This window comes from Clarias gariepinus, chromosome 1 (assembly GCF_024256425.1).
Source record: "Clarias gariepinus isolate MV-2021 ecotype Netherlands chromosome 1, CGAR_prim_01v2, whole genome shotgun sequence".
NCBI classification, from domain to species: Eukaryota; Metazoa; Chordata; class Actinopteri; order Siluriformes; family Clariidae; genus Clarias; species Clarias gariepinus.
In genome coordinates, this window is record NC_071100.1 from 34,577,623 (window position 1) to 34,601,306 (window position 23,684).

Sequence of the window (23,684 nt, forward strand, 5' to 3'; positions counted from 1 at the left end):
AAGACGCCAGGTGCCAGGTCTGAAAATGACCATATGATCCCACCTGAGGTTGTATGAATGCTGCCACTATTTTTTTAGGAATATTTTGTGTATATTCATATAGTCTGTGGTCTGACTGCTGTTATATAATTTTGTAAATGAAATAAGTCATGCTTGGCACAAATTCTATTTATTGAACTCCAATTGAATAAAAATACACACACAAAACACAATGCACAAAGCTTAAGAACATTTCTATTATTAAAACAGAAGAGTAAAAGTGTGGGTGTAAGGTGTAAGTTTATATTTACAAGTACTTTGTGAAAAAAATGCTACTTTTTAAAACAGATTGTAGAAGAAATAATTGTAACACTGTAACAGATTATAATATTATAACGCTGTAGACATTGTTATTTGGGAATGCAGAGAATACTTGTTATCATGAATAGAAGAAATAGTGATAAAAGTGATAAAACAAGAATTCATTTATTGTTCTCTATGGAGTGAGGATAAAAACAGAGTAACACTTTTCTTCGATGTACAAGAAATAGTTTTTCTCTTAACATTTTGTAAATAGTTTTACAGTAACATATTTGATAATAAAAATTTCTTCAGCTTTCAAATGACCTTTCTTTTTGTTTAATGAAAATGTATTACAAACTGGCACCTGTATATATAGAACTTTATGTACAGAAGTAAATTTCCAGCATCTCAATAACATTAAAAAACATTATTTATTCAGTAGTCATTGTTGAAATCTATTATATTTACCAACAGTATCCATAGACATACATTTGGTGTAAAACATTTCATTTCATTTCATTTTTAATCTAATGGAAGGCCACTGAAGTTTGTCATTTTAATCCTTCGACAGTTTGGCGTCTGTTACTTCACCTGTCTGCTTATTTTGCTGCAAATGCACCAAAAGTAAAAGGATAATTAATTCACATAAACTTCTAAATGACAGTGTATGAATGTATTCTCTGTGCTAGGGTATTATTTAGTTTGAAACATTTCAACAAGAAAGTTCTTTCCCCTCCACTAGAGGTCACTATGTTACTTTAAATAGTCAGGGGCCAATATGAGCACAGTATCAGAAATAGAGCTCTTACACAATATACTTGTATGTAAGTAAATGCTCGTCTCTGCAGGACACAATACTTAAAGAGTAATAAGTTAATAAAGCATTATAATCACACATCTTTAGTTACTAATCGTATGCTAAGACGTTAGAGGAAATATGAATGTAAAGTTGATTTCATCTGATACCCCTGATGAGTGTCTGATGTTTCAAACTGTATTTGGAAAGTCACAGGCAGGCAGATCAAAGCTGACAACTGCCTTGTGATTACGCAGTGAACCAGCGCCAACTAATCACTGTCTGGCACATTTAATGTTCTGAGTCACCACACAAATTTGATATTCCGAGTCACCACACAGCCCCTAGTAATTGCACTATTTCTGACATTTACTATATCAGAATTGTGTGGCTATTCATTACTCCAACAATATGCTGTTTATCACGTACTGTGGCAATAAAAACAGCAATTATTGTCCTTGAGTCCCTTGAGTTCCTAGGGCATATAGGCTGTCAAATGTTGACTCCATTTCTTTTTCCAGAGTCACAATCACTGATTTAAAAGAAACTGCCTTTTTACGTCATATGTATAATCAAACCCAACACAGCCCTAAATGCAGGAAGTGCTATGTGTAAACATTTAAATGATACAAATCATGTCAAATTCCCTCATGACAAGTTCAAGACGAGTTAAAAAAAAACAACACCCCAAAGCAGGGCTCTTGGGGGTTCTGTGACTTTTTTACAGCACTGCACAATCATTTTTATCCAGAATAGATTGTACCTGACTGAGAAAGTTATCTATCATCTTGCATTGGTTTGAAGGGGAGAGAGGTGGAGAGATCAACAGCAGGAAACACCTTCCCTCACTCTGTTCCACACCAGAAACAATAAGTTATAAAAAGCTCAGGCTTCCTCTGAGCCGCTTGACATGTTGGACCAGATAATGGCAAGGCAGGGTAGGATGTGGCCAGAAGAAAGGAGTAATTTAAATCACATTCTTCCGTTTCACCTTAAACTGAACAGGAATTATTTTTAACTACGACTTGTTTTTGACTTTATGTTAGGTTTGAGTTCCTGAAAGGAATTTTTGTTTGTCAAAATGCAATGTTAATCTGCCAGACGTTCCAGACGTTGGGACACCGTTGGCTTTAGGATGTTTTAACTTTGGTGAAATGACGGTGGACCAACATTGCCTGTTTTGGGGTTGGGATGATAATAAAATTAATGACCCCAATACAATTTTGCAAATATGACTTTAGAAGAATATTTATTGATATAATGTCTTTATTTTGCAACTCAAATCATGAATGTGTTGTTTAGTAACCTTTTGTTTCACTTTTAAATCAATACTTCTCTGTTGCCTCTTGCTGCTGCTATTGTAACACTGCTTTTGGGAGCCACTTGCATGACACACTATGTTTGAGAGAAAATTAAACAGGCGATCACACTGCACTTAAGAGCTATACGAGTGCATTGTGTACAGGTGACATACGATACACATATGGTGTGTGGGAAGCTGATGCTTGACTATGAAGGTTTATGCAGCCGGATGTTGGGCAAATAGACATAAAGTGGCATACATGCTATAAATAAATGTATATATTGTAATAATGTAATGTAAAAAATGTATATAAATATAATATTCACCAGCCTGGGGATCTTTGCTTTAAGTTTGTATTTGCAATATTGTGTTCAGGTTATTTATTCAATGTTATTCTAACATCATGTTATCATTTTAAACGAATAAGTCATTCTAAATTTTGAAAACAATGTTAAAAACAGTACAGTATTGGATTAACTTTTGACTTAACTTTTGATGCAAACCTAATTTCACACCAGTAAAGAATGTCATCATTAAGGATTACACTTTTTGCATTCAATTAATGCATAAAGAAATTATTATTATTATTATTATTATTATTATTATTATTTTTACGATAGTTGGTAATCTTAGACGTTAGACTTTGAAAATCTTGCTAAACTGATGCCCCTGTTTTTTTTCTCCATGTTTTTGGATAGTATAAAATGGAAAGAAGTCTGTGAAGAATGTTAGGATAGTTAGAGTAGGACATGAGCAACGTTTAAATTATAGTGCGAACCAACATAAAAGCCAAAGGTATTGCATTCTACACAACATTAATATTAACAAGAGGGTCAGCTGTAAAGGTGTAAGGTTAAGGCTACAGACTACAGAAGGTTCCAGGTTCAAACCCCACAATCACCATGTTGTCCTTGTTGGGCCCTTGAACAAGGCCCTTAACCCTCAACTGCACAGATGTATAATGAGATAAAAACGTAAGTCGCCCTAGATATGCTGTAAATGTATTCTTGCAGATAAATCATGGCATGGAATAGTAGGGTAAAATTTTTTATTGTATTTACTATTCACAATTTGGTGAAGATAAATGTTAGAATACCATTCCATAGCTGCAAGAAAGAATCATATAAGATTAACAATCATATAAGGTAGTTAACATACCATTCTCCTCGCCTCCTGATTTGACTCCCAAAAGCATGACCCCATCTTTGTTACTTTCTGTCCTTTGGAACGAAGCACTGAGATTACAGCAGCAACCATAGAAGAAATAACAAAAAACAATCAGGACCCCCGGGAAACTATTTTACAATATAACATATGTGTCGAAATTGTCTATTCAAGTGGCTTAACACAGCTGGAATCCTCCATAACAGCAAGAAATTTTCAAAGCAAGTACTTCTGATGCACTCAAACTAGAAGAATTTCTTTCAGACCCGACATACTCACTTCTCTGTTCCATGGTCCATGGTCTCAACTATGGCGAAACCAAAATGAAGAACAATCTTAGATTGGTCCAAATAAAGAAATCCAGATTGTACGTATAGAATAAAAATTGTTTTTAATACATACCTGGATGCTGAACCTTAAAACACTTGAGCTTCATGTAAATAAGCAGTCCCACGACAGCCCCCAAAAGCAAGAAAAGCCAAAAATATCTCTTATCTGAAATATAACATAATGTGTTTACAGGAATCTGCACATCACATCCACATTTCCTCATCTGGCATATGCCCTTGAGATAAAAAAACATATCTATATTAACCAAAAACTGTAATTTATTACACTGTATTTGTTATATCGAATTATAAGAAGTGGACAAATTAATTGTTATTTGTTGGACAATTTATACAGAGCGCACTACTGACACTCCCTCATCCCAGTATGAAATTTTTCAGATGCAGAGGGTCAAGTCTGTGTGTAAGTTCTTGGACAAGTCAGATGGGATTTTATGACACAATGACTGTCCTGCAAATTTCCCAGACTATAATCCCATAGAGAGTGAATATTTTGACCAGCAGTTGGAAATATATTAGACAGACAGGTTTCTCCTGTCCTAAACCACCTGGCTATATGCTTACAGTCAAATAACACTAGATACTGTATAAATACATCACTTAATTTACAAAGCAAAAATTATTTGATTTAAAATATATTTCAATTAAATATTATGGCCCAAACACTATGACATCAGTCCTATGCCATTAAAATGTGTGAGGGCCCTCTTGTTGTTCTTGTGATTTTTTTCCCAAAACCATCATGGGCTCTTAACATGCTCAAAAACTCATGGTTGGAATCTGCTGCCATTATTCGAAACATGTGTGCATTCGAAACATGGTGCAAATTTAGAGCTCATTGAGCTGAACAACTTTCACATTGCATTGGCTCTACTCAACAGGAAGTCAGTTATTTTAGGTTGTTTGCAAAATGCACCCAATGGAATTTGATACAGTAAGGATTTTTGATATTTCAAAAGGGCCAGCCGTAACGACGCCTTAAACTTATGCTGAAAAAGTTGTTGATTACTTTCTGTGTGCCATTATATTGAGTGACATCATAGTGTGATGCTTTTTTTCAGCATCTGCGGCTTTTTGGAGATCTAAACACAAAATTACCCATTCTACACACACACACGCACGCACGCACGCACGCACGCACACACACACACACACACACACACACACATGATTGATAACAACTGTACATTTTTAATATCACAAATATTTAACAATGTCTGACACATCGTAACTTTTCAAATTTGGAAAAAAAATATATTCAAAGTATTTCTGTGATATAATATGAACTATAAACTGACTGACATACACACTTACCAATACTTGAAGCTAATGCACCAGCCTGAGGATCTATGGAAAAAACAATTACTCTCATTTCTGCTCATGGCAGCATTAACATATGATTTATTGTTATTCATTATGTGCATATTGATAAGTGGCTAAAAATTTCTTAGCAGCGTTTCTATTGTTCTTTAATTCATTTATGAACAATGTATTTCTTGAAGTCTGACCTGAATGATTAAACAGTTTACTAAACACAACAATCAATATACTGTCAAAGATACAACAAAACACAAATGCAGCATTAATACTGTATATGACATTGATAAGTGGCTAAAGATTTCTTACTAGAGTTTCCAGAAGTTGTGTTAGCTGTAGTTGTTTCGGCTTTACTAGGTGTGATTCCTGAGTCCGTACCTGAATGAGTAAACAGTGGACCAAATAAAATAACCAATATGCTGCCAAAGACACCAGAAAACACTGGTGCAGCATTAATATATGACATATGGTTATTCATTTTGTGCATATTAATAAGTGGCTAAAGATTTCTAAGCAGCGTTTTTATTGTTCTTTGATTCATTTATGAACAATGTATTTCTTGAAGCCTGACCTGAATGATTAAACAGTTTACTAAACACAACAATCAATATGCTGTCAAAGATACAACAAAACACTGGTGAGGCATTAATACTGTATATGACATATGGTTGTTCAATATGTGCATATTGATGAGTGGCTAAAGATTTCTTACTAGATTTTCCAGAAGTTGTGGTAGCTGTAGTTGTTTCAGCTTTACTAGGTGTGATTCCTGAGTCCGTACCTGAATGAGTAAACAGTGGACCAAATAAAATAACCAATATGCTGCCAAAGACACCAGAAAACACTGGTGCAGCATTAATATATGACATATGGTTATTCATTTTGTGCATATTAATAAGTGGCTAAAGATTTCTAAGCAGCATTTTTATTGTTCTTTGATTCATTTATGAACAATGTATTTCTTGAAGCCTGACCTGAATGATTAAACAGTTTACTAAACACAACAATCAATATGCTGTCAAAGATACAACAAAACACTGGTGCAGCATTAATACTGTATATGACATATGGTTGTTCCTCATTGATAAGTGGCTAAAGATTTCTTACTAGAGTTTCCAGAAGTTGTGTTAGCTGTAGTTGTTTCAGCTTTACTAGGTGTGATTCCTGAGTCCGTACCTGAATGATTAAACAGTGGACCAAATAGAATAACCAATATGCTGCCAAAGACACCAGAAAACACTGGTGCAGCATTAATATATGACATATGGTTATTCATTTTGTGCATATTGATAAGTGGCTAAAGTTTTCTTACTAGAGTTTCCAGCAGTTGTGTTAGCTGTAATTGCTCCAGCTGGAGTAGGTGTAGGATCTGAAGCCGTACCTGAATGATTAAACAGTGTACAAAATACAATAACCAATATGCTGTCAAAGACACCAGAAAACACTGGTGCAGCATTAATATACAGTATGACACATGGTTGTTCGTTATGTGCATATTGATAAGTGGCTAAAGATTTCTCACTTGAGTTTCCAACTGTTGTCTTGTCTGTAGATGCTTCAGTTTTAAAAGATGCATTTTCTGAAACCGTACCTGAATAATAAAACAGTCACGAAACACATTATTATTATTATTTTTTAATTATCCCAGTGCACTTTACATTGTGACTTTTTATTACCAAGACATTTAGGTTACAGTATAGTGTACTGCAAAGACCTGGACATAACTGACAGGTAGAAAGGCATATGTACTGTATATATGCTACAAATGTTTAGACACATATAAATAGTGCTGTTTCAAGTGTTGCTCATATAACCCAGTTAAACCCAATTAATATGCAAAAGCGGCATTTTTTTTAATCAATGGTAAGGCATTCTATAAAAAATTTTTTTTGATGAAAATGTGAAGAGTGTGAAACACTGTTTTTACTCAGGCTGTTGGTGCTTTGGGGAGGGCTCGTTTGGTTCTCTTGCTCAGTGCTTTGAGATGTTTTACCTAAGGGACCATAAAAAATCATAATACACATTGTTCTCTGTATAATTGTAATCTAGGATAACACTGTATGAATGCATGTTGAAACTGCACAGCTCAGTTATAGTGAGACTCACCTGCTGCAGTAGTGTTATTAGACTGCATTGTTTGATTGGAGGCAGTATCATTTCCGGAAGCCAGTTTTGTATTATTTTGAGCAGATGTTGCTGAATGAAAAAGAATGTCCTTATTATAGAGAGCATCAAGAATTTATACAGTTTCTGGTTGCACATTAACATTTTATAACTCATGTCAGCCACAATGTAAATTATAGGTGTGTGTTGATTTGCCTTTTCAAATACATGGACATGATATATCTGTTTGAATTATTTAATAAATGTTTAATAATTATTGCATTACTTACAAACCTTTTGATTCTTACAAACGTAGTTCAATTTAAGGTAATGGTGTCATGGGCCATACTGATAAAGCCTTTAAGAATCCTCTGGGAGAGCACCTAATTTTACTTTAACACTTCTAGCTAGGAGCCTCAGCTCACAGATGATTTAGGATCAAACTCAGACCAATTTTAAGGAGGAAATAAACTCTTATCTCATTGAGGAGGCAGGGCTGATTGGGAGTGAGGGAAAAACTCACACACACACACACTCCTTTGCTGCCTGCTGTTGCTGTGTTTCTCTGTAGTGTTTATCTGTCCAGTTCTAATAGTGGGTTGGTTACTGGGTGCCAGTCCTGGTGCTTGTTTTGTGTATATTAGAACAGGTTGTGTGGCTCATATTGGGCTGGATGTGGATATGTTAAAGCTCGAAGCACACAGCACTACAAAGCAATAACTACGTATTAATTATATAAGATATATCTGATATAATTACTTTCTTTGCAGTAACAGGCCCGTTGCCTATTTTACCCTAATCACATACATATATTTATTTGCTTTATTATTATTTTTTTATTAGTTTGTTTACCATGCTGCCAATTTTTCTACCTAATCTATTTAAAATTATCTGGAGAAAAATGGCTCTGCTCTTTACTGTGATTGTTGGCCTGTCCATGTAAGTGGCGCGGTTGGTTGAGCAAGTACTTCGTCTTAGTCTTTCCACCATTGTCTATTCTGCTTAAAAAACTTCTAAGCCTCCCCATTACTTCTAATAGTTAAGATGCTTCATAAATAACTTTTATCTTTACTATGATCTTATCTTTAACTTTTAATAAAGATGATTTTTGGTAAATGCCCACAATTCAAAGCATCTCTTTGCACTAATAATTTTCATAAATAGGGACCCAGGAGTTTGAGGTAAAATTCAGAAGTGAAATTTAGAATCTGGAGACTGCTGTGTTTGAATGTCCAAGTAAATCGATATCTAAAATTCAATCTAAAAATAAAAGGACATGCTGTTGAATAGAAGGAAAGAAGGATGAAGGATCATTTGAAGGATCAAATAAACAGCATTGGTGAGTTCTTTTATCTAATTAGTTTTTAATTGTTGGTGGCTGGTTGTTAAAATGTATGTTACTGCACTGTTATTAAGTATTTGGTAATATATATTTCATGATTCACTATGGATTAGTATGCACTGAAGTTCCTCAGTCAAAGGGAACAAACTGATGAATATAAAATACTTTCACAGGATTTTTCATTTATTTATTTATTTACTTATTTATTTATTTATTTATTTTAGAAACGGTTTCATAAGTTATATAAACTGAAAATTTGCTGATAATAACATTTAAGCAATCAGGTAATAATTGTCAATGTGATTGATTGATTGATTGATTGATTAATTGATTAATTGATTGATTTGGTGATTGATTTATTTTTATTTATTAATTGATAATAGAATGCTCAGGTCATGGGAGTGGTATCTTTTTTTATTTGGGCTGCCGACCTGAACATAATCCAAATTGTTTCTTTATAAATGAATATTACATGACACCTATTGTTAATTGTATTTTCAAGCATACAACCAACTAATATCTACAGCAGTAAAGGAAAATACACATTTCTAATTTACTTGAACACCTTGAAACATGTTATAAAGGTAAAGCTGAACGCTCTGGTGAAACTGTATCGCTCAGTTATAGTGACACTTACCTAGTGTCGTTGTTGCTGTTGTTAAAGTCAGTCAGAGAAAGAAGTATTAAACTGTTTAATCCATCATGTACGGTATTTAATTGGCATCTTTAAAATATATATTTACTGGTCTTACATTTAGCATAATTTTATTTGTTTATGTTTATTAATGTAATTATTTTTAAAATACAGGATCCAAACAAGGTGTCATGTGCAATTCACAATCATCTGCCATTACAACTGAGACTGTAAATTCTTAATAGCTATCAATACAATACAGTTAAACACTTGTACCTTTAAAATGACTTATCGGCCTGAGAATTGACTCGGACATCTGATGGGAAACTTTCATGTGTTAACTTTTTGACATAACTTTAACCTGTTTAAGCCTTTGACCTGGCAGATTGGATGACATAGGATGCCTGAAACAGCAGCGTTCCCTCATTCTCTAGCGCAGACATCCTCTTCATATTTGAGCAGACCTGTGAAAAGCTGCATCCTGTGTAACCCTGCTTCACTCCCTAGAGTCCCCTAGGAGGTTCCTGTCAGTGCTTCCTGGCCATGATACATTCTTCTTCTGTGCACTTATTGTCTGGCCCAAAGTGATTTCTAACTGCTTGATTTATACTCTCCAGTCTGAAAGCTGATGCCTGAATCTGTCTGTCTGGGAGAGTCAGAATGAATCAGAATTAACTAAGTAATCTAAAAAAAAAAAAATTTAGTAAATAAATAAATAAATTATAAGGAGAAACAATGATGTCAGTGTCAAAATTTTGGAATGGTTACATTTACCCATAAATGCCCACAATTCAGTTCAACGGCTAAACCGATTATACCAATTTAAGAACAAAATACTGCTTTAGCAATTAATGAAACCTAAAGTGACTTTCACAGTTTCTATTGACCTCCTTTAGCTTCACAATTTACATTATGGTGCTTTAGATTATGGTGCACAGTCATCGCCTATACCGCTTAATCCTCTATACAGGGTCGTGGGGGTCTGAAGCCTATCCCAGGAGACTTAGGTCATGAGGTGGGGTACACACTGGACATTTGGGAACGCCAATTAGCCTAATCTGCATGTTTTTGGACTGTGAGAGGAAACCAGAGTACCCCAAGAAAACCCACCAAGCATGGAAAGAACGTGTAAACTCCATGATGGTGCACAGTGTGGTGGCAAATTCATGTGTGAAAATGATTCGTCATGCCCCCAATCTAAAACCAGGAATATGCCTGTGCCATTATGGAAGAAATTAAAATAGCAAATTTAATTTAAAAAAATTCATGATTAGTCTCACTAACAAGTGGTTTTCACATCTGTTTAGTTCCAGTCCTGTGAGGTGTTTTTACTTTGTGCACATGGAAATACAGTTACGTTTGCTACGAAACAGAGCTATGATTTCTACTGTCAGTAGAAGTGTAACTAATCTGTATGCATTGTTTTTTTTTCTGACCACATTTCTACCACAAAGTTGAAGGTTCAGCACTGTTCCAACAGGTTTTATTACTGTGTTGGACAGTTTTTAACCCAATTCCAGTTATCTCGTTAATTGTTAATTGTTTTTGGTGCTAGATGCAGAATTACCTTCTGAAAATGGGATTTTCTCCCTCTCTCTCTCTCTCTCTCTCTCTCTCTCTATGTATATATATATATATATATATATATATATATATATATATATATATATATATATATATATATATATATATATACTGTATATATTATACGCACACATTAGACAACATTATTTAGACTTCCTGGCCATTCTCCAAACTCTGGGTGTTGACCAATTTCCTGGTTGTGTTGTACATTTTTCCAAGAGTGGCTTTTACATGCTGGCCATTGCTGCACTCCCCTGTGAGAATCAGGGCTGTCTGGTTCCCACTGATTAACCCCAAGAGAAAACCAGTTCCCACCCTAAACTGCCACAAGATAAACAAACATCTACAGATTTTGGGCAGTCTATGTTTTTCACATTAATCCTCTCAACTCCTTAAAAGTATTCTTTGTCGAGGTATACACATACACAATACACATACACATATCACCCATCTGGGTTTAAAGCCTGATCCTTATTGATTACATTCTAATGAATGTATCAAAATAATTACATTTTCCTGCAAGTATTCACTCAGACAAAAGGCCTTCCATTCATTGCCACTGGCATTTAACTGTATACAGACCTCATACACTGTTTCATTATTTCATCCTTATGAAAAAACATTTAGTCTCAAAATGAACCTCAATAATTTGAACCACATGAATAAAAATGGTACTTACTTAGGAGGAGACAATACCAGAAGATGAGAAGAGTGACTCTGGCAGCCATGATGTCTTTTCTTTTGTACGATGCACTAAATATGATGGTTTCACACTGTAGCATCAAATAAGTGCAGCAGAACCAGCGTCACTGGGAGTCTCACATAAAGCCTCTCTGCTGCTTATTCTGTCACTTCCCTTGGTTAAATTGAGGAAATACACCAGCTTCCACCTGGGTGGAGGACTAGCGGGCTGGAATGAGAGGTGGGGTTGTTGGGGCGTGAACGAGCCGGAGCGAGAACTCTTTCAACAGGAACCCGGTGTCCGAGCTTGTGTTTGTGCTATGTACAGAAACTTCTTTCTGCTCGCGTTTCCTTCCTGGCTAGCCTCAACAAATGTTTTGGAGTAATACATGGTGGCCAGGCTCGACCAGAAAACACAATGAAATGTCTCGTATGTGTTCAGTCTTGGTTCTTTGTGTCAGACAGAACAACTGGATCATAGATGCACACTTTTAATAATTAGGAACTGGTTTCTAGCTAAAATTGAAAGAAAGTTTGAATGAAAAAAAAATTATACCATACACTGCAATCCATTGGCCAGAACTTTTATATCACATAGTCTAAGAATGATTATTATAAAATCAAATGGCATGGTGGTGTAACAGGAAACAAGGCTGGTTAAAGTCCTCACGTCCCAAGGGTCTGGAGCAGCGTCTGAACTCCTTAATGCATGTGCGTGATTTCAAATTCCCTTTATGGGTTTCCTTTAATTTTCTTACTCTCTGCCAAATCCATGTGGGGGAGACTTGTGCGTCATCAAGGGTGTGTCCCCCCCTGTGTGTCCACACAGTTGCAAGGAAAGATGCACAGAAAAGTTACATAAACGTTTATTGATATGAAGTATGTTTCATGTGGATTTTTTCCCCCTAAAAGATATAACCTGAAATATCAAGTTTGGTTTCAAGCTAATGTTCAGTGTTGTGTTTCCATGTCCAGGAGATTGACTGGGTGTGGTTGAAGTGAATTGGAGCAATTCAGAGCTTGGCTTTATCTAATCAAACACTTATCAGGAAAAGTACCACAGGTCAGATATAACGCTGTGCTCTGTAGAGATACAGGACAGTAGATGAAGCAAGTTTTTCTCTCACAGCTCTGTTTTAAGTACCTACCTGGATGTACTCAAGCTTTCCCAATGGTTTCTTCATCCAAAACAGGATGTGAAAAACTTCTTACTTACTTCCTGCATCTACTATGTCATGCAAGCACACTAGAAACAATAAGGAGAAATTCAGTGATCCTAAGTGACAAGGAAAACATACGTGCTTCCAAAGACATTCTAGCTTTCAGAAAAATAAAAGATGACAATCCTGTTCCTTTCAAACATTCTTTCCTGGGGAGTAAATAAACTCTTGTCTAATTCACTTCACAACAACCAACTTGATAAGAACCAGAAATCCTGTCATTTAAGGCAATCACATGATCATCCAGAAATCCAAAATCTTATTTTGTAAAGTGCCTCAAATCCCGCAAATGTAAGATTCACTGAGAGAAGGTAAGGAGTGTGATTCTGCTCGCGTATCATTGAATAACTGGTTTCTGGTACATCGATACAGAAATAAAATGCCATCATGCCATCGAAAAAATATCCTCAGTAACTGATATTATCCATGTGGAACAGCTTCAGGGTGGTCGTGTATCCTCTCATTAATTCCCATCAGATTTTACAGCCGTACAAGAGATTAGACACAAGCCACCCAGGGAAATAGTCTTCTTTAGAATCGAAAGGAAAGGAATAGTAAGAACTCCTGCAAGTTGGTAAGATTCCCTACAGAACAAGGATTTTCCTCTGGAAAAACTTATCTGTTGGCATTAAGAGTTAGTTCCCACACAACAAACCCAAATACATGAAAAAAGCAGCTGATGCACACACTACAGTTTGCCAAATACTCTGAGCTTGCAAATAATTTAAAGGTCATAAGCCTTATAATAATAATAATAATAATAATAATAATAATAATAATAATAATAATAAGGTTAGTTGTGACATTTTTCTTTAACAAATGACAGCTATGTATATAGACGGCACGGTGGCATAGTGCTTAGCACTGTAGCTTCACACCTTCAAGGTCGAGGGTTTAATTCTAGCCTCAGGTCTGTGTGCATGGAGTGTGCATGTTCTCCCTATGCTTGGTGGGTTTACTTCCACAGTCCACAGACATGCAGATTAGGCTGATTGACTTGCCGAAATTGCCTGTGGTATGTGAATGAGCTTGTGAGAGTGTGTGTACAGTATGTGTGCCCTGGCAAACTGGTACTGGGAGTACCTTGAGCCCCAAGTGTCCTGTGATAGGCTCCAGCCCCCCGCAACCCTGTAATATAAAAAGGAATTTATTATAGCCATATTTTCCAGTTAATTGCCTGGCCGGGAATCGAACCCGGACCCTAGAGGTGCAAGGCGAGAATGCCGCCTGCAAGGATCACAGTAGTTATTATTATTATTATTATTATTATTATTATATAAGCAGGAAAGGTTTTCAATTTTAATTTTATAATTATTATTATAATGATATATATACTCAGCAAAAAAAGAAACGCCCCTTTTTCAAGACTGTGTATTTCAACAATAATGTAAAAATCCAAATAACTTTACAGATCTTCATTGTAAAGGGTTTAAACAATGTTTTCCATGCATGTTCAATTAACCATAATCAATTAATTAACATGCACCTGTGGAATGGTCGTTAAGACCTTAACAGCTTACAGAAAGTAGGCATTTAAGGTCACAGTTCTAAAAACGCAGTAAACTAAAGAGACTTGTCTACCGACTGTGAAAAACACCCAAAGAAAGATGCCCAGGGTCCCTGCTCATCTGCGTGGACGTGCATTAGGCATGCTGCAGAGAGGCATGAGGATTGCTGATGTGGCTAGGGCAATAAATTGCCATGTCCGCACTGTGAGACGCCTAAGACGGCGCTACAGGGAGACAGGAAGGACAGCTGATCATCCTCGCAGTGGAAGACCACATGTAACAACACCTGCACAGGATCATCCGAATATCACACCTGCGTGACAGGTACAGGATGGCCACAACAACTGCCCGAGTCACACCAGGAACACACAATCCCTCCATCAGTGCTCAGACTGTCCGCAATAGGCAGTCCATGAGGAGGAGATGCACTGCAGTACTTCAAGCAGCTGGTGGCCACACCAGATACTGACTGGTACTTTTGATTTCGAGCCTCCCTTCATTCAGGGACACATTGTGAAACATTTTTGGTTTATGTCTTATGGTGTTGACTCTTTTAGTGTTCATACAAATATTTACACATTAGGTTTATTGAAAGTAAACTTTTTTTGCAAAGTCTTCTTTTGCTGAGTATATATATACTAACACACACACACACACACACACACATATATATATATATATATATATATATATTTTTTTTTTTTATTTATACATATTGGGGCGTGGGCGGGGTTTCGACTGGCAACCATCATGCTTTGCGGGAGGGGTTGCTGTGTGTTCACCTTGGGAAAAGGTGTTTGGGTTAGTGGCTTCGGCCATGTTTTGTGTGTGTGTGTGTGTCTATTGAATGGTTTGTTTTATTGCTGAGGCTAACTTTAATGTGGTTCTTCTGTTAAGGTGCTGTTCATGCTATACAGTGATTAAATAAAGTACTCCCAGCCAGTTGCATTGGACAGCAAGGAAGCTCACTCGTCTCTCCAAGTTCCTTCTTAGCGGTTAAAAACGCTACAATATATAAAATTATTATTATACAGTACACCTGTGTGCTATTTTTTTTCTCTTGAAGAAACCATTTTTAATTTTACTAAATATTTGAAAAGAAAAAGAAGAAATGCAGTTGCATCACTGCAGTGCTGTTTCCAAAAAAAGAAAAGTGTGATCCTAATAAGTCACTGTAGCGCCCTCTGTTGGGAGTAGCCCAAAGAACAACAACATTTTGGCAACGTGAAACATTTTTATTATGCAACATTATGTTATTATGCAATTTTAAATAACCTTCTTGGCTAAAGCATATTTTTAAACAGGAGCAAAAAAAGCCGAACACTGCATGATACACAAAAATGCATATTTAATCTTTATTTTTTTATTTATTTGGAGATTTAGGTAAGTAGGTCTAGACTAAACAATGTTAAAACTGTGTCGACCCATTTTTAATCAAACCTGGCTTATTTTGGTTTTATCTGCATGCTAAAAAAATAAAATAAAATAAAATAAAAGGCATATACACACTGTCCACTTTATTAGGAACACCTGTCCCCAGACTCCCCTGTGTACTTCTTATCTATCAGTGGACACCTCAAAGTAGGGGCAAATTTAAACTCCTTAGCCTCTAATATTGTTATCTAACTTAACATATTGTTAACCTATTTGGTCAGTGTGCTTGTACAGGCATTGTGCGTTATCTTCCAGACAAATCCTTTCCAGCAGTTCAGCAGAGATGTTTTCAACAGCAGTAAACTAGGTTCTCTCACATTACCCGAACCCTCCTCGTACCCCACTCCACCAAAGTTCATTATTTCCCGACAAAGGAAACACCATTGTTGAAGCTGCCAAGTGGTCATTTCCTATTTTGCCGATATAATTGGACCTGGATCTGTATTTCTCTTTAGAAAATCTGGAACCAATTCCATTGGAAGACTTTAGCACATGTTGAAATGCAATCAACTGCTCCATGATCGAAAACAGTAAAGGGAAAGAAGCAATCAGTTGACTCATAATTATGGAGGATTCTGAAACATGAAATTGCAAGTCCATCAGAGGGATTCACATAACCGTGTATAGTTCATGATTGGCCAAGAAGAATGAGGATAAAATGAGCCACAAAATCATAATTACGTCTCACTGTAGACATCTCAAAGCACTAATGTTAGGAGTGCAGTGTCCGACATCTTCTTCCTCTATTCATTTCATTTTAAATATACCCTGTATCATTCAATGTATCTTTAACTTTCCAATGAAGGTACACATACACCTTTTTTTTTTTTTTTTTTTTTTCTTCATATTTAGAAGTACAAATTTAGAAGACATGTTGCATGTAAATTTGGAATGCATATACACACCATATTAAATATTGAATATTATAAAATAATAAAAAACATAGGTATCGGAATATTTATGCTATAAGCACCTTTTATAGAGTCACTGTTAAAATTCTTTCTGCCACCAGGGAGGATTGGGTATCCCAGCTCCACTACAGAGGAGACCTTTCCTTTGATTCATCTTCAGTAAATGCTTTATCTGATAGCCAATACACCTACCAGAGAATCCAGAGAACACCCACGCAGACACAGCAGAACATGCCAACCTTTGCAAGAGCTTAGGATCGAACCTGGGACCCTGGAGCTGTGAAGAAGCAAAACCACCCACTGCACAACTATGCCTCTCTGAGAGTTCTTTTCCCCTAGCGAATTATTAAGCTTTTCATAAGTTCATCTGCCTTGTTTGCACAAGTCATTCTGCCTCACGGCATATCAAGTTAACGCTGTGCTTATGACACTAGGCTCTACCTATTCTTCCCACCAGAGAATGCCGCAAACCCAGCTAGAGTTGTATCTTACCTTATAGACATCTCAGCCTTCACCTCCTACTCACTCCTTTCAAGACAGAGCTTCTAGTCATCCTGTCTATCAGGGGGTGTACAATGAGGACATGAGTAGCTGCACTTCATTCCTAAACTTAAAGATTATTACGATGAATTTATACTTTACTTGACTATTACTGAAACTGAACTTTTATCTGATCAGAAATCTTTATACTGTATATGCTTCTTCTTTTATCCAGGCAATCACTATTTACTATACATTAACAGAATGGACTCAATTAGCATTGAATTAAGACTTGAGAAAATATCAACAATCAATTAGTTTGTCAATGGTCATGACTTTCTTATGGTACACAAAGTAGTTCAAAGTATAACTATAATTGATAACTATAACTATAATCAACTATAAACTATAATAATACATTGGACTTTAGTGTGGAACCTGAGAATAATCATCGCTAGCCCCAACACAGGAAAATTGCATCACTTATATAAAAAGTGGCATCTTCACCTGTCTTGTAGTCTTTTTTTTGTTGTTGCTAATTTCTTAAGTCAAACTGGGACTTTTGGTTCTGAAGAATAACAGAACACAGTTATGATTCTCTATATACAGTATATCCCCTGCTATGTTAATGCACTTGTCTCTGTGTTTCACTAGTACTCGGATACTATATATATATAAAGTTTTTTTTGGTACACCAGAGTCATGATCATTTTGATTTATACAAATTTTCATACTAATTTCCTTAATTGAATTGAATGAGTGGACTGCCTGCTTCTCAACTGAAATTCTAGCCTCCTAGGAACTCCTTTAATGGCCCAAACATGTAGAAATGGCTTGAAGTGAGGTCAGGACTGTATGAGGGATGTGGCAATACATCCGTGCCGAGTTCCTGCAATGTGCAAGTCATGTAGGTGAATGATTGTGTGGACAGTTTCCACAGACAGATGTGTCTCTTTCACAAGTTGGCAAGTTATCTAATAAGTTATTCCAAGGGTCGGATGTTCCTCTTGCTAAATGTTCATGGTAACAACTGCAGCAGGTTCCGAGCCACCTTGGCCAGTTTTGTCATTTATGGACCTTCTTTAAGTCGTTTACACCATTCAATGGATTATTCGTCTTTGCTGGTCAAATAACATAATCCTATAAGCAAATGAGCAGGTCAAGCTACTGTTTCTGGTAATGGAAAATCCCACTGACACAAAATTATACTGCCTTGCAAAAGTATTCATAAACCTGGTCAGAGATAAAGTTCTAAAGAGGTTAGGGTTAGGCTAGGAAAAAATATCCCAAGCTTTTAACATTTCACACAGCACTGTTAAATTCATTATCCCAAAATGAAAGAGTATGGCACATCTGCAATCCTACCAAGACTTGGTCGTCCACCTAAACTGACAGGTGAAGGAGATCATTAATCAGGGAAGCAGCCAAGAGGCCCATGGTATCTCTGGAGGAGCTGCAGAGATCCACGGCTCAGGTGGAAGTTTCAGTCCACAGCAAGAGTGGCAAAAAGAAAGCCATTGTTGAAACATAGCATTAAGAAGTCCTGTTTGGAGTTTGCAACAAGTCATGTGTTGGACAAGGTGCTAGGGTCAGATGAATGTGGCGGAAAACTAACACTGTGCATGGTGGTGGCAGCATCACGGGGAATACTTTTTTCAGCAGGGAAAGTGAAGCTGGTCAGAGTTGATGGGAAAATAGATGGAGCCAAATACAAGGCACTGTAAAACCTGTTAGAGTCTGCAAAAGACTTGAGACTGGGGTGGAGGTTCACCTTTAAGCAGGACAACAACATTAAACATACAGCCAGAGCTACAATGGAATACAATTAAGAATCTGTGGCAAGACTTGAAAATTGCTGTTTCACAGATGCTCTCCATTCAATCTGACTGAGCTTGAGCTTTTTTGCCAACAAGGGCAGGCAAAATTTCATTCCCTAGATGGGCCAGGGGTAGCTCAGTGGTTAAGGTATTGGACTACGGTTCGGAAGATCCCAGGTTCAAACCCCACAACCACCAAGTTGCCACTGTTGGGCCCTTGAGCAAGGCCCTTAACCCTCAACTGCTCAGATGTATAATGAGATAAAATTGTAAGTCGCTCTGGATAAGAGCGTCTGCCAAATGCCTAAATGTAAATGTAGAGACATGACCCAAAAGACTTGCAGCAGTAATTGTAGAAAAAGGTGGTCCTACAAAGTACTGACATCGGGCTCAATACAAATGCACGGCACACTTTTCAGATACTTATTTGCAAAACATTTTTAACCATTCAGAACTTTCCTTCCAATACACAATTATGTACCACTTTGTGTTGGTCGATCACATAAAATCCCAATAAAATACATTTTATGGTCGTGGCTGTAACATGACGAAATTTGGAAAAGTTCAAGGGGGATGAATATTTTTGCAGGGCACTGTAGTTTCTATATTTTTTTTAATATCAATACTTGTGGCTTGATTTTGACTCCATACCTAATTGTCACAAACTTTTATCAACTGAAGCAGAACTTGTTACAGGGAGTTTAACCAAACAGGAAGCATGGAGCACTTCTTCATTTAAGTTTATTACTTTAGTCCTAATCCTTCACTCACCCATTGATTTAAAAAAAATAATTAATTAGTTTTGCATCTTGCACAAACGAAAGTATTTAATGTTCTATATGTAAGATCCAGCAATCTATCACATGTAATGTATTTTTCTTACTTTAATTTAATGTCTATGTTAATGGATTGCTGTTAAGCTACACCCCACCAGAGACCAGCGGAGCTGAGCCACAAGCCGGGGGGAGGGGTCGCTATGGGGAGGGGATCTACCTGTATGAGGTTACAATAAGGGGAAGTATAAGCACTGACCAATGCAAAAGAGAGAAAAAAAAAAGTGAAAGCAGGGAATGATTTTTTTATTTTCCTTCTCACATTTTTGTTTGTACATGCACACTGGAGACCCACCTAATGATCACCTGTTAATTCTTTTAGATTTACTCAGTTTATTTACTGAATAAGTACAAAAACATCTTTAAAAAGTGAGGGATACATTTATTTTAAAAAATCCCTAACGGATACTGTCTTAGTGCACTTTTATTGGCCAGACACGTACAGGGACACATAATGACACACGAATCCAAGTTTTTATTTTCATGCACATTTTATTGAACAGTAATATAAAATACTCTTTAATAGTTGTGAGTGCATGCTGCATCAGCCAACAGTTTGGAAGTTAAATTACAAAAGCAAGTCTTAATGTTGTGTAGTGAATTACTTGGGCACTTAAGCATTTGTTTAAAAAAAAAAAAAAAAGAACAAAAAAAAAAACAATGGAGTATTTTATTTTCTTAAAGTATTGAGCAGTAACAAACTGGTAACTGATATACAAAGCATAGTTACTACTACTACTAATAATAATAATACACTTTTGTCTGTGGCATGTTTACAAAAAAAGAAAAAAAAAGTCTAACTGTCTTGTATGACATTAACAGCTGTCATGCATTTTGAGTTCCACATGTAACCACAAACTTATGTCATGATAACAGTTAAACATGCTAAATCGGACTACGTGTGTACTTACAGGCGTAAAAACCTTGATTCCTCATCCAATGTTAAATAGTTTGATGCTTTCATAACAAAAGTCAAAGGCCTGAAGCTTTATCCTGGCGTTACAGTAAAGAATGGTGGTATACATTTCCAGTATATATCGACTAAGCACACTACAGATCAAAACCGGCCTCTGCAGCCAAGATAATTCATAATTCATTCATATTTCCTTTGATAAATCTTATAAAACATGCATAGGCAGATGCTTTCTATTTTTTGTCTTATTTTCAGAATATAGGTGCTTTTATATATATATATATATATATATATATATATATATATATATATATATATATATATATATATATATATATATGCACGCAGACACACTTTTTGTTTGTTCGCAATACTTAAAAAGAAAAATGAACACTCACAGAAGTTCCAGCAAGCCACAATAGATCTATTCCCATCTTGAATAAAACAAAACATATTTTTCAAATGCTAGGTGTGAATTCCAGTTCTAAACTTCAAGAAAGTGGGAACTTGCCATCAAGCAAATTAGCCATTATACAGAAAATAGGATCAAAGCACACACACCAAAGAAACCTGAGGTAAGCATAATCTGTACAAAACCATAAAACGTTCCATTTTTGGCATTTCAATGTTGCAACATTCTTTTAAGACTGCCTAATTTACTTTAGAGCTAGTTCATAAGAGTAGCAAAAAAGGTATCAATAAATAGTCCTCATTTAGTTTGTACACCCTTTCCATGTTAAAAACTTTATGCTCTGTCCATTTTAGTGCTGTTTTTTTTTGTAAACATACAATAATTAGTAAGAAGTTACACACACGAAAATAATAATAATAATAATAATAATAATAAATCGGTTAACCAGTAAATGAGTAAAGGCCTTTACACATAAGATATCTGCCTTCTGCGCTCCTCAATCCACAACCGAGAGCACCCTCACCACACTTACTCATTCAGAAAAGAGTGAACCCGCAAGAACTTTTCATGGTTTTTACAAGCAAAATATTTGTAAAGGCATATCGAAAGACTAAGAGAGTGTCGCTCTGAATCATGTTTGAAAACTCTGCTCTCCCATTCGCCTCCCTCTCTATCCTCACTTCCTCTGCTCCTACCCTCTGACTCGCGATGCCCGCCCCCCTGCACTCGTCTGTCCGACTGTAGCATGGAGAGAGAGAGGGAGGAGCCTGATGATGGCATGGGCGGGGTGTAGGCGGGGACAATCACTGGATGGCACTGCCGCTGCTGGCCTTGGCCTCGGTGCCGTTGCTTTCGGAGCACAGTGCTTTGTTGAGAGAGTTGAGGCTGGCATCGCAGGGCAGCGCGTCGCGCCGGGGTGGCATGCGCTCGTTAATGCGGTCCAGGCCTTTGGCCTCTTCAAAGCTTGTGATCTTGTGCTGTGGCGAAAAGCCTTTGATGGCTGAATTGGGGAGCAGGATGAAGAAGAAAAAATGTTAGAAAATGATGCTTCTAATTTCTGGACATGGCAAAGCCCTTGCTCTCTCTCTCTCTCTCTTACACACACACACACACACACACACACACACACACACACACACACACACACACACACACACACACACACACAAAAAATCACACACACACTATAAAAATGTTGAAATTTTGCTAATGCCTTTGTCTATTTGTAGTAAGTCAAGGTGACTGGACTTGTAATAAAATCTTAACTACTAAATCTAATGAACAAACATGACTAAAACATGTAGGATACTGAAACACAATAATGACTCCTGCGACCTTGACTTACAGGATGACTGAAAACCTTCACATCCATATTTTGGCTGATCCAAAATATTGAAATCCCTCTTTATTTAATGCTTTGTAGATAAGGTTAACATTCAAGCATACTTTAAATAATTTGATACATCATGAGATTTGTAAATACACAATGCCTCATGATTCCCTTAATGGTGGGAGGGAAAAGAATAAACAGGTGTAATGTAATGTGTAAAAGCAAATACCAGGATATTCACACTAGATAACCATGTTCTTTTGGGTTTACAGAATGGAGCAGTGCTAGGCTGTCTCAGTTCTGGAAGGCCGTGAACACAAGTGGTTTCCACAAGGCCACTTCCCTTTAGGCTGATCACAAGTTGGGGTTATTTTACACTGTCCAGTGGGAACCCAAAATAAAATAAAAATAAATAAATAAATAAATAATAATAAAAAAAACAAGCCACCAAGAACTGAACTTCCCACCACACTCCATAAAGGCACTAGAGAGGCTTAGGGAAAGGTAACGTAACATAAAAGAGGGGAAAAATGTGAGAAAAGATATGTGTACAAAAAAAAGGTGAAGCTAGACCAGTATATGGATACTGAGGGAATTTGCTTGCTAACCACGTTATGCCTGTTTCAAGCATGCAGCAAACTGAAGAGACGTATTAAACGCTAATGATTAACAATCTAAGTTGTTCCCTTTGAGATCAGGATCAGGGCTTTGGGCCATGTTGTACAATGGATACGTTTCACTGTTGCTGCATAGCACAGGGCAAACACAGGTTATTAGCAGTGAAGGAGAAAAACACAGACACAGCACAGCCACGGACTATCCACAGGGGGGAAGCCAAATAAATAATGTAGTTCAAAAATAGAAGAATAATAAAAGAAAACCAGTACTGGCACAGTGGGCACCTTTATGTCTAAGAACAATACTTAAGCATCAACAGTTATAACATAAATAGCAGCCAAAGCCACTATTTAGGGTGCAGTTGAGATTGTTCTTGCGGTATAGACTGTTGGTTAAACTCAAAATTCAGGCAAAAACAAAGCGCAACTGCATCAGCACCATTGTTTTAAAGGGGATGTACAGACTGTACACTGGGTAACTGTATTCTTCTGATTACTGTGTAATATTCTATGGTATATACCAGAGGTTCTTTATGATGTCCCAGAGGTCCTCAAAGTATTGACATGCTAGAAGTATTTTCTTTCATTTTGATTTTCAAATCAAATCCGTCCCAACATACAGTAAGTACAATTATTATTGTGTTGATATTATTAGA

General features: G+C 36.5%; 2 protein-coding genes across 6 annotated transcripts in view; both read right to left on the minus strand.

The window, feature by feature from the left end:
* Positions 1–153: 153 nt before the first annotated feature.
* On the minus strand, positions 154–11,786 carry LOC128526125 (uncharacterized). Of its 2 annotated transcripts, XM_053497750.1 has the most exons (13): positions 11,552–11,786; positions 7,316–7,405; positions 7,137–7,202; positions 6,732–6,800; positions 6,522–6,590; positions 6,317–6,385; positions 5,922–5,990; positions 5,519–5,587; positions 5,207–5,239; positions 3,948–4,040; positions 3,825–3,852; positions 3,540–3,616; positions 154–889 (listed from the first exon to the last, which is right to left on the minus strand). In XM_053497750.1, the coding sequence occupies exons 1-13, from the start codon at positions 11,652–11,654 to the stop codon at positions 882–884; spliced, it is 843 nt and encodes a 280-aa protein (XP_053353725.1). In that variant the 5' UTR covers positions 11,655–11,786; the 3' UTR covers positions 154–881. The 2 variants fall into 2 exon arrangements, with proteins under 2 accessions (XP_053353725.1, XP_053353803.1); XM_053497828.1 differs by lacking the exons at positions 5,519–5,587; positions 5,922–5,990 and having other exon boundaries at positions 11,552–11,785.
* Positions 11,787–20,228: 8,442 nt separating this feature from the next.
* Positions 20,229–23,684, minus strand: part of LOC128506827 (protein phosphatase 3 catalytic subunit alpha) — a 101,086-nt gene continuing 97,630 nt past the window's right edge. For all 4 annotated transcript variants that reach the window (XM_053477665.1, XM_053477536.1, XM_053477598.1 and 1 more), the window contains one exon: positions 20,229–22,081. In XM_053477665.1, coding sequence (XP_053333640.1) covers positions 21,885–22,081 — 197 coding nt within the window. In that variant the 3' untranslated portion in view covers positions 20,229–21,884. The remainder of the gene's footprint in view (positions 22,082–23,684) is intronic.

Excerpts from the sequence above, each read along its gene's own strand:
- LOC128526125 (XM_053497750.1), bottom strand. The coding sequence starts at position 11,654 with ATGCTACAGTGTGAAACCATCATATTTAGTGCATCGTACAAAAGAAAA. Across the intron at positions 6,801-7,136 it reads CCAAAGCACCAACAGCCTGA|GTACGGTTTCAGAAAATGCA; the intron begins GTAAAAACAGTG and ends TTTATTATTCAG. Across the intron at positions 5,588-5,921 it reads CACAACTTCTGGAAAATCTA|GTACGGACTCAGGAATCACA; the intron begins GTAAGAAATCTT and ends TTACTCATTCAG.